This window comes from Vigna radiata, chromosome 3 (assembly GCF_000741045.1).
Source record: "Vigna radiata var. radiata cultivar VC1973A chromosome 3, Vradiata_ver6, whole genome shotgun sequence".
Classification (NCBI taxonomy): Eukaryota; Viridiplantae; Streptophyta; class Magnoliopsida; order Fabales; family Fabaceae; genus Vigna; species Vigna radiata.
Window position 1 is genome coordinate 11,642,959 of NC_028353.1, and position 10,755 is coordinate 11,653,713.

At 32.8% G+C, this 10,755-nt stretch overlaps 1 protein-coding gene across 4 annotated transcripts; it reads right to left on the minus strand.

Moving 5' to 3' along the window:
- Nucleotides 1-462: 462 nt before the first annotated feature.
- On the minus strand, nucleotides 463-9,482 carry LOC106757527. Of its 4 annotated transcripts, XM_022779454.1 has the most exons (9): nucleotides 9,045-9,482; nucleotides 8,888-8,959; nucleotides 5,897-5,979; nucleotides 5,130-5,491; nucleotides 4,287-4,442; nucleotides 3,823-3,942; nucleotides 1,364-1,597; nucleotides 1,124-1,248; nucleotides 463-778 (listed from the first exon to the last, which is right to left on the minus strand). In XM_022779454.1, the coding sequence occupies exons 2-6, from the start codon at nucleotides 8,912-8,914 to the stop codon at nucleotides 3,866-3,868; spliced, it is 705 nt and encodes a 234-aa protein (XP_022635175.1). In that variant the 5' UTR covers nucleotides 8,915-8,959; nucleotides 9,045-9,482; the 3' UTR covers nucleotides 463-778; nucleotides 1,124-1,248; nucleotides 1,364-1,597; nucleotides 3,823-3,865. The 4 variants fall into 4 exon arrangements, with proteins under 4 accessions (XP_022635175.1, XP_022635176.1, XP_022635177.1 ...); XM_022779455.1 differs by having other exon boundaries at nucleotides 1,124-1,597; nucleotides 4,287-4,439; XM_022779456.1 differs by having other exon boundaries at nucleotides 1,124-1,597; nucleotides 4,320-4,442.
- Between the last annotated feature and the right edge of the window lie 1,273 nt (nucleotides 9,483-10,755).

Sequence of the window (10,755 nt, forward strand, 5' to 3'; positions counted from 1 at the left end):
CATTTTCTAAACAACAATTTTACCCTATTAACAATACTAAAAATTGACAAACTTAAGGAATTAAATCTACAATGTCAAAGATTCAAAGAGACAAATAAACATATTTTTCTTAAATTTTCTTTTTCTGTCAGCATTATAACATTCACAAAATAAAGCAGCTTCATCAACTATTGCAACACACACCAATAACCAAATCGCTAAATAGATGACTGTTCCAAAATTAGACTAAAGTAGATGCAATATTCTTATGTGATAAGTTGTTTTTCTTCTCATTTGGTGAACAAGCTTCCTACAAAATTTTGTTGAAGGATCCAAATGCAGTCTCAGGATATCATTGACTGACTTCTGATAGAAACCATTTGGTTTGTACTTATGCAGTGTAACTATCAAGACTCGAAAGCTTTCTACTTCTGAACTTGGTTACCTTAAGATAGTTGTGAACCTTGGTTGTTTTACTTTTACTAGGATTATGGTTTGTAATGATGTATAATGAACTTTAAGGTAATTGTAATACAAAATATGTGGTACGCAGCAATTTTCATGCAGACATTAATGTAAATGCTTCAAAACATAGTGGAATAATAAGCAGTCTGTTATTACACTTTTCCAATAATAAGCCTCTTGGGTTTATCTTTCATAATGCGATCAACTTTTCCCTCCACATCTTTTCCTCCAATCATATCAATTTCCATATCAACTGGTTCCATGCCTTCATCACTGTTAAATTGGCGAAAGACTCCCCAGAGGAAATGTCCAGCCTTTACTTCAGCAATAACACCTGCACACACTAGTTAATGTCAACAAATGCTGATTGTGTAATGCAAGCAAATGGGATAAACAAATTCCAAATAAGGTTATGTTAGACATCGCAATGAACTTTGATATCTCAGCTATACTGACACTTCAAAACCTATCAATCATTTTTCATCACATGAAAATTTATTAAAAAGAAAAAAACAACAAAGCATAAGAAACCAACCAAACTCATGATAAAAAATAATATTTCAAACCTGCTGTCTCCTCCCTGAATTTTGATGTGAAATATTCATGAATGGAAGGGAATTGTAGATCAGGGTGTAAAGAAAAAGCAGAGCTAATGAATGAAACCGTTTAGTTTACGTACCCCTTGAGTCCATGTCAAGTTGATTTGAGGTAAATACTAGCAACTCCACTCCATCAATAAAACTTCTTAGCATTACTTTCTTGTCATTCATAAACTTCAATATGTCATTCAGGTTCTTTCTGAACCTACATTCAATTGAGAACATGTAGGATAAGCAGCTTAAACCGCAATTTGCACACATGGCTGACACCAAAAAGAAAAAGTAAAATGAAAAAGATCAAGAAAATAGGAAGAAATGACCTATCAGTATGTTCTGATGGAAAGAAATACAATGCAATATCCTGAAGGTTAGGAGAATCATCTGGGAATATGTCAGTCAAGACATTCAATGCAGGAAGTGACTCCAGTTGCAGGACTGATGGCATTTCTCTTGAAAGTTTATATGCTTTCTTGTTAACAATGCATGGCGGTTGGGCCTCAAACCCATCATAAATTATGCTAGATGCTGCTGTTTGAAGAATTTGGATCTGACCCCTACAAAATGGTCTACAGCATGTTAAATTTGAGATGAGTAAAACTGTAATATTCACCCAACTAAATGTTTGCTGTTTCAAGTATCATATTCTTGCAGTAAATTCCTCAATTAATGGACACTTGTACATAGTAGCATAGCAACCTGTGCTCTCATATAATGCTAGGAAACCATACAGAGAATTGCTTGTTTTGATAATAAATAAGAATCTAGCCTATGTTCTACTCACAAGTGTTTTTGAGCAGCCAGAAAGTTTAAATTCACGAACAAACGCAGTTTTAAAAAAAGAAAATAATAATAATAAGTGTTCAATAATTTAGCAGCACTCAAGATGAAACTGATCCAATAAGTTCACACCACGGAGTGTAGAAGGGATTTTGTTAGGAGATATCTGGACAAGTATCGTCACCACCATACAAGAACCACGCCCTTATAACGCAGCAACAAGTTGATGAGAAATAAAAAATACAATAAAAATACCTTATCATATTAAGCGAGGTTGTCTACTGCATGAATCACACATCTTCGGACTTAGAAACAAAATTTTTAAGAATATTATTTATCATGAAATTCTATGATATAAGTTCCCAAATGTCCTTCATGTCTCCTATCTGTTGTGATAGATTTAAAAATCATGCAATCTACTCTCCCTATTAGTGTCTCCACTCCACTAACCTATGAAGTCTGAATACTCTAAAATAGCAAAAAGAACGGGTGTTGTAGTAGTGTTGAAAACTGATATGCTGAATAAGTATTCTAAAAATATCCCATTTTTTAAAATCAAATATACTGTTGGAATAAGCCTACATATAATTGCAGTTTATCAAGACGAAATTTGTACTTTATTTATATATTATAATTTGACTACTCTAACATAGTTAATTATAAAAGGTCATGGCTCAAGTCACATTCAAATACGGCTTCAATACAACTATTTTCTATATTTTGAATTTAAATTTTGAATATTTCGAATTAAAAAAATTATATTCATATGATATAGAACATGTTACCTCCTTTGTTGCTACATTGAGCGCATTCCTTCTAAGAAAAAACACATAAAATAAACTAGCCTTCTTTCCTCTTATTTTTCCTCTCCCTATTCCCCATTTACTAGGCCTTTAAACTTAATAGAAGTGTACATATTTGTGCCAATATGTAATTTGTTATTAATGTAAGGTATGTTGCTAGATTTAGTGTATACTTAATTTCAAACATTGTCCAATCACATATTGGGGCTTCATAGTAAGTAACCTTTTTTTTTCACATGTCTAAAACTCTAAAATACCTTAATTGATTTTCTGTCATCTTTCTCTTAATAGGTATTACACTTATCTCCTCATGTATCCTTTATAGGTATGGTATAGAGCAAGAGCATTGAGAATTGTAAAGAAATTCTAATTTATGATTATTTCAATAAGGAGCTAAGGTTTCATTGGATGAATTTTACCATAAAGATTTATCGAAGAGAAAAATAAAATAAAGAAATTGAAATTAAATTCTCCATGAATTAAAATTAACTTATGCACAAGCTAATTTATTTATAGAAGTTCTCTCATATACTTCTCTAAATCCTTATTTTTAATTTGTGCGTAGGTTATGGAAAAGCTTATGTAGTTTTTTTTTCTTATTTTTCTCTTCTAGAAATTTGTACAGAAAAGTTATTCCAAAGAGATCCTAGACACACATTAAACCTAATTCTACACGTTCCAATAGTTTATTTGAGATTTCATCGAGGTTCCTATGTTTTACCAATTGTAATATAATGTCATTATAGTTTAGAAGGAGGAATTTAAATTTTTTTTTAACTCTTCGGACTTAATCACGAACTTTACAAGATCAAAACCATTTATTTTAACAAAAATAAGCATATATATCTTGGAAATGTGATTGCTTGTAATTATACCCTAACATGGCCGTATTTGTTAATATGGGTTATTTACCACCGTATAGGGAAGGAACAAAACTTCATAGATATTCAAAATAAGAGAAAAAGTCCAAGCACAAAAGCTCATAGGTTTTATACACCCATGGACACGGTCATTCCTGAAACTAAATCTGCTTGAAAGAAGTAATTCGTAAATAGTAAAAGATAAAATTGAAGACAGAGCCGATAGTTCCAATTTCATTGTAACCACCATATGAAATTTAATGTGCATTAGGAAGGAAGAGCAATGCAAGGTAAAAAGGTTATCAATGACAAGTTTAAGGCAAAAAAGAAGTTACATACCTCCAAGCATGAATTGAGGAGGGTAAAAATTCACGATAAAGGTTTAAGTTTTTCTGAATACTCGGTCACTCTTTTCCATATTAGACCTGTTACACTCAGCATGGTCGCTAGGTTCACCACCTAAGGAAGAGAGAGAGCAAAAGGAAAGGTAATAAAATAAGATATGACAGCTTGAGAACCCCACAAGACGCAAGTGGCTAATATCATCATACATCATTCATATACTATATAATGTTAGACTTAAAAAAAGAGGAAAATCCAACCCAAAAAAACTAGTTCATTAGATGGAAGAACCTCAAGAACTAAGTGCCACATCATATATTTTATCCTACTCCATATATAACTCCTAATACATACATAATACAACCCTTACATTTGCACGTAGAGATCTTAGGATTTAACACCAGTTAAAAGCATCAAGCGTAAAACAATGAAATCATAACAAGAAAAGTATCCTTGCTAACCAACAATAGCGAAAGATTTCGTTGCTGATAAACCTCCAAAAGGGGCATCTTTTGTAGCCTTTTCTTTCTGAGGATCATGTGCCTGTACATTTTTGCCAGCTACCTGTCCACCAAAGGGTTGCTGATTTTCTTCTATACACTCCTGTGTTGATCCTACTAGAACCATAGTCTCATTAAAAAACAAATCACAAACTTATCTCCTGGTAAATTTCAAAAGCAGAAGATTTAATACATTTTTTTCTAAACCAGTCATACTGTGGTTCTATATCTCTGATAGTTCAAACTCTTATACAGTCAGTGCCAGTGAATGGAAATTAAATTTAGACTCGGAATCTGTTATTACAAATTTCTACAAAAGCACTTATACGAGAGAAAAATAAAATGAGTTTCTCAGTAAGCTAAAATTCGCTTATGCACAAGTTAAAAGTAAGAAAACTTATGAAAAGCTTTAACAAATTAGCCTATTAATGAGCTAATTTTACCTCATGACAAATCTCATTTCCTTTTTTCTTCTTATTTTTCTCTCCAAAAAGAATTATTGCAGAAACGTACCCAAAACAGACTGTTTATATCTGATAACTTCTTTTAAAACAATCCAGAGAGTTATTAACTTAAAGATTATTTCTCTTTAACTAGACATACAAATGAAATGAATCCAAGCAGTGGGTGTAAGAAACTCTGACTAGACAGGAATGAGCATGCTCAAGTCCACATTTTATTTCCATCAAATCAGATTAAAACCAAGGCAAGTTTAGCAGACTTAAAACTTTGTGCTTTCATGAACATGCACCATAAATGCTAAGAAAAATAGACATGGAAGCAAAGATGGAGAGAAATTCCCACCTTTAAACAATGAGCAAGAATCATGTTGGTTAGTCATTGTTTTCTTGAGTACTTCATTGTTTCTTGGAAGCTTCCCAAGTACTTTAGGAGGTAATATGGGAGGATTTGATTTTGCAGTCAGGGAGGGAATCTTGGAAATAACATTTTTGGATCCACCAGAAGCCTTTGCAGAAGAAAGTCTAATGACTTCATCCAAGTCAAGGTACTTCACTTTGGCTCTTTTGACAGATGGTTTCCTTTTACTAGCCCACGAACTGAACTCCTGGTTCACTTTATGAGGTGAAGTTGAATCATGCTTGGGTTGGCAAGTCTCACAAAGCCAGTCTTTAGGAATTATTGTGGTATTAATTTGAATGCAATAACTGAAATGGGATGGATACTATTGATTAAGAAAAAAGGTTCTATGCTGCATTTATGCTACTGCAAGGCATATATAATGAAACATAGGTCAAACCAAAGCCAATAATTTGCCAGGCCATAAAAAAATGTGTAAAATGATTATGCCAAATTAAATTGTAAATTTGCACTTTTTTAGTCTTTCTTCATTCTTGTTAATAATGCAAATATTTACAGTTTTTAGGTTTTCAAGCTTCCGGGCAAAAAGAATGCAAATTCAAATAGATAGGACAGATATAACACTTGTCTGCTTTTTTTCTCATTTTTTAGTTTTCTTAATAAGACAAGAAAGTAATTATGCCACAAAAATTAAAACACTGAAAGAAAATAAATAAGCATATGAAAGAGAATGGCCAATTTGAGATCATTACGCATGTCGAATCACACTGCATTTAGAGCAAGTAACAACTTTTTCCATCAAACCACGAGCCCCGCATATATCGCATTGTTCAAGCTGCAAGGAATAATGAACTTATAAATATCTATCTGATTAAGTCCAATTAATGTCATACTCCATAAATATAAGGGGAGCGAGGGGATATATTATGATGGAAAAACTAATTCGGTGAACTCTTCTACAGTGAGATTCAATTTGAAGACACTGATTATCTTTGGAGGAAACTTGATACCCAAGAAAAGTAAAAACAAATTCCAATTCCAAAGTCAAGTGGGAGAGATAAAAAACAAATGTTAAGAAAGGTTAACGAATATGGAATCACTACCGTTAGGAACCAAGAATTGAAAAGAGAAAGCAACAAAAATAAGAAATAGCAAAGCCCTCTCTCCTTCAAAAAGTTTCCCTCATAAGGGATTTCTCCATTCACAAAGAGCTGAATGTACAAAATGAACACCATTCCTCTCTCCTATCGCTCTTCCCTTATTTATATCTAACTGACACCTAAATTAACTAATTAACTCATTAATATTCTAACTATCTTGACTAACTTCTCCTTACACCCTAACAATCCAACCTTCCTAAAATTCAACCTTATCCTCAAGGCTGGAATTGTGGAAGCTAGATCCCATGATCTTCATCTGCCCACCTAAAAGCATTGGAATGCTTTCTTGCCATAGGAATGGGAACCCACTGTATGACATGAAGCACTATTACCGCCACTTAGACCTCCTATTTCACTGATTCCATTGCCGAGTTATCATCCATAGACACATCAAAGTTTAATGCCAAAGGCTCACGCAACTTGTTGAAATTCCAATATTCCAATACCATAGATGTTCGAATCACCTTCATGATTAAATATGAGCTCAACAAAGAATTTTTATTATGGAAATGTTAATTTTAAAAACAGTTATGCATGGTTGCATCTCCACCTTCAGGTTCCTTTTTGTTTAAATCTAAAATTGTGTTATCAAGACTCTAATCTTTACAGCCCACAATCTTCGCTCTCTTTATTGATGCATCCACTCCTTCCTCCATCATAATCTTTGTTTCCCTTGCTGATTTCACTTCATTTTTGTTTTCTTCTCCACTACAAAGAATGTGAGATTTTATTATTGAACCTTCTTTACTTCTATTTTCTGATTTCAAGAATTGCAATAGGTTACCATCACACTTTAAAATTGTTACTCTTTGACTCCTCTTCCCCTTCTATGCTTCTACCAAAGGTGTGTAGTTCCAACCTTTTTGTCCAACAACTGGCCTCCACTTCAATGCATTTTGATCCACTTTCCTCCATTTATATATTTGTCTTGCTCAATCAAATGTAGATCACCCTCTTCATTCAATATCTTGGGTAGCATGTGTTTCAGCTCTAAAATGTTGGTCCTCTCTTTCAAGAACACTGAGGAAGTTTCCATTTCTTTGCTACAAACTTCCATCTCGGTTTACTTTTTTTGCTTCATGGCAGTCAATCATTCAATGATGTGGCTATCACAGCTATCTCTGAATAGAACCAAAGCATTGCCATGCCCTCCATGCTCATGGATGCAAATTGTAGCTTATGCAATGAATGAATTTTTTGCACCTCATGAATTTTTCATCCCTAGCAATCGATCTGCACCCAAAATCTACTAAAATGAACACCCTTCTTCTCTTCTCTTCTTCTTCCCCTATTCATATCTAGCTAACACCTTCAAGTAACTAACTAACTCATTAATATCCTAATTATCTCCTAACTAAATTCTCCTTATGCCCTAATAGAAACAGTGAAGTTTGTAATTGATAACCTAGCAACCTTAAGCAACTCCAAAACTAGTATTCTATCAAAAGCCGTGGTGATAAACACTCAGAAAACTGTCCCCTTGAAAATTACTTTTTAAGGGGAGAGGATCAAACGTTTAAGTACTTCATCGAGCATCCCAAACTACTCAAGCTGACACTTAATGCCACTTCAGTTAGCCTTTCTAGCCAACTCCACTGTAGAGAGCCCTTTTTAAAAAACCGAAAACAAGTTTTGATACCAATTGATAAGCAGTAGGATAACCCTCTCTTAAAAGATAAGAAGTGATAATAAAAATATGAGCATATCAAACTACTCCCCGGGAGACTTAACCCAAATCTCCATCATACCACCCTACCCATGTTTGTGTGCACTTGGGCAACCATCCCTTAAAAACTAGTTGTTGTTAAGAGAGGAAGAATCAAGTATAAAATTACTTCATCAAGCATCCTTTAATACTATGTGTGGGACTTGTACTCCCTATAATACCCAAGTCCTTATTGTACCACCAGCCCCTATTCAGATTGTTCGTTTCAACACACCAACAATATACGCGGATACCAATGACAAGCATCCAAACAATTGGGGAACCGCCCCTTAAAAGTTAGTTGCCAAGGGGGAGAAAGAGAATCAAACACTCAAATACTCCACCAATCATCCACCATACTATTCAATTTGGAATTTAAACACTCCATGATGCCCAATCCTCATCACATTCACACCGCCACTTTGTAAGGGAAAAAGATTGAATCTGAAGAAATTGATGTTGCATTCTAGAATTCACCAAGCTCAATATATTACAACCTTGGTGCATATATGACTCGGACCAACGAACATGGTAATTAATGAAAGCTAAAGTGTCCCGAAGAGAAGGAGGAAGTTAACAATTTATTAACTCTAATAGCAATGGTTGTAATTAACACTTGTCAACTATACCCCTAAGATACCACCGAGTTTGCTTAGGAGCGTAACATGAAAGCTTCTTACTGTTTCAAGGAACTATTATTCAAAATCAATGTAATGAGTAACAAATGATATAGAATTTTGACTCTTAGAACAGATTACACGGCACAGCGCGATGCTCTAAAAAAAAGAAAACTACAGCAGAAAACCATACTAACAGAAAATGATAAACGAACACACAAAGGGCAAGTGCAGAGCAGAAATACATTGTTTTTTGCTTACCTTGATATTTTCCTTGTGTAGCTGCATTATATTGTGGGGGTACTATACTTGTTGTGACAGAGAAGGGTAGTCCTAAAAAGTTTCAATTTTTAACATTCTAGAAAAAAACTGAAAGCATACAATGAAGTATCAGGGTGAAATGTGAGAATATGCGGACCTTGTTCGACTCCAAGGTGATGAACTTGCTGAAATACAAATACTTAACCAAATAATACGAAAAAGGGGGTTGAGTTTGCGTGAGGAAAAAGCTCTTTCTTCTTCCTTCTTCACTTCTACAACAGCATGCCCAATGAAAGAGAAAGACTTTAGCTTGGTGGCTTCATTTCACAGCACAAAACATCCATAGCTCTATTCTCTGCAAAACTCTGTGAATGCGTGAAACTTCCTCAACAAGTTTCATTACCTCTTCTGGGTTGAGAAGAAGATGAAAGGGAATGATAAAGAGAGAGAGAAAACCGAAAAGGAAAAGAGAAAAAATACTGAAACCATTTTGGCATTTTGTTCAGGTCAGAGAACAGTCAAAGCATGAAAACCAAACAAGAACACCTATTTTGGATCATTTGCATTACGTGCTCCTTGGTTTGGCATCATTTGAACCAAAGGAAAACGAAAAGATTCAAGGAAATGAAACCTTTTTGGCTTTGTATTTTTTTTAAGGAAAAAAATACTTTCACATCCAAATTTTAACCATTTTTGACACCGGATATGTGTTATAAGCCCATTGGTTCATGTATTTCAATTTTTTAAACATTAAATACATTGACTAATTGATTTATGACATTTATTCAGTGTCAAAAATTTATTAGAATTTGGGTATCAAAATATCATTATTTTTTTTAATTAAGATGTTATGGTTTATAATTTTAAATGGATGAATTAATTTTTTTTTAAAATATTTTATTGTAATCCATCTTTGTAATTAACTTTTTCGTTTAGACAATATTTTTCAATGACAAAAATAACAAAATGAGTAAATCTGTTTATGTTCTAAAGTTTGAAAATTAGATAATTCATTTTTAAAGTGTACAAATTTAAATTGGATTCACTCGTTGTCCATGAATCACTTATTAAGTGTCTCAAAGTATATTATATATTTTTTTTATTTATCATTATTGTTGGACTATTTGACTCCATAAAGAGAATTTAGATTAGGAAATTCTAATTAGATTGTTTAGCAAATAAATAACACAATAAATTTTATATTAGTTCATATAAATTAATAATTTACGTTGAATTATTTATTAAGTAAGCAAGTCAAAATATTTCACTGACTAAAATGTATAAATCAAGCATTTCTGGTTATAAGAGTACACCAACTATTTTTTATTATGATGATTAAACAAATCACTTATAATTATACTGTCTTAACCTTCTTTTAGATCAAGACCTCTCAAGAAAGGAATACTCTTACAGATAACATAATTCAAGATCAATTGGTATATTTCACAAAAGTGAAAATTCATGTTAATTTAGAAGGCAATTTACCATGAAACTTGCTATAAGTATGGGATGATCTTATGAATTAACCATTTATCACAAAACATGCATAAGAATGTTAAGATGATACATACAAGACACTTAAAGTCTTTTTGTCATCGTCAAAAACTTGTACATGGTCTATTAGTGTTAGAACGTTTAGTGGATGATATAATATTGAGGGTCAATATAATTTGGATTTTGTTTCTATTTTATTAAGCTTTTAATTAAGTTATTGGAGTCTCCAATTATAAGAATCTAAAATTTGGATTTATCAAGTAACTCTCGTATGTAACACATCTTACTAAACTTATATAATTTTTTGTGTATATTTTGAATATATTTATTTTCTATCATAAAATAAAGTGAAAACAATTATTTATTTTATCAAA

Coding starts and splice junctions, on each gene's coding strand:
- LOC106757527 (XM_022779454.1), bottom strand. CDS start 8,914: ATGCAGCTACACAAGGAAAATATCAAG. Junction 5,980..8,887: donor TACACAAGGAAAATATCAAG/GTAAGCAAAAAA, acceptor TATTCCTTGCAG/CTTGAACAATGCGATATATG. Junction 3,943..4,286: donor GAAATCTTTCGCTATTGTTG/GTTAGCAAGGAT, acceptor TCTCTTCCTTAG/GTGGTGAACCTAGCGACCAT.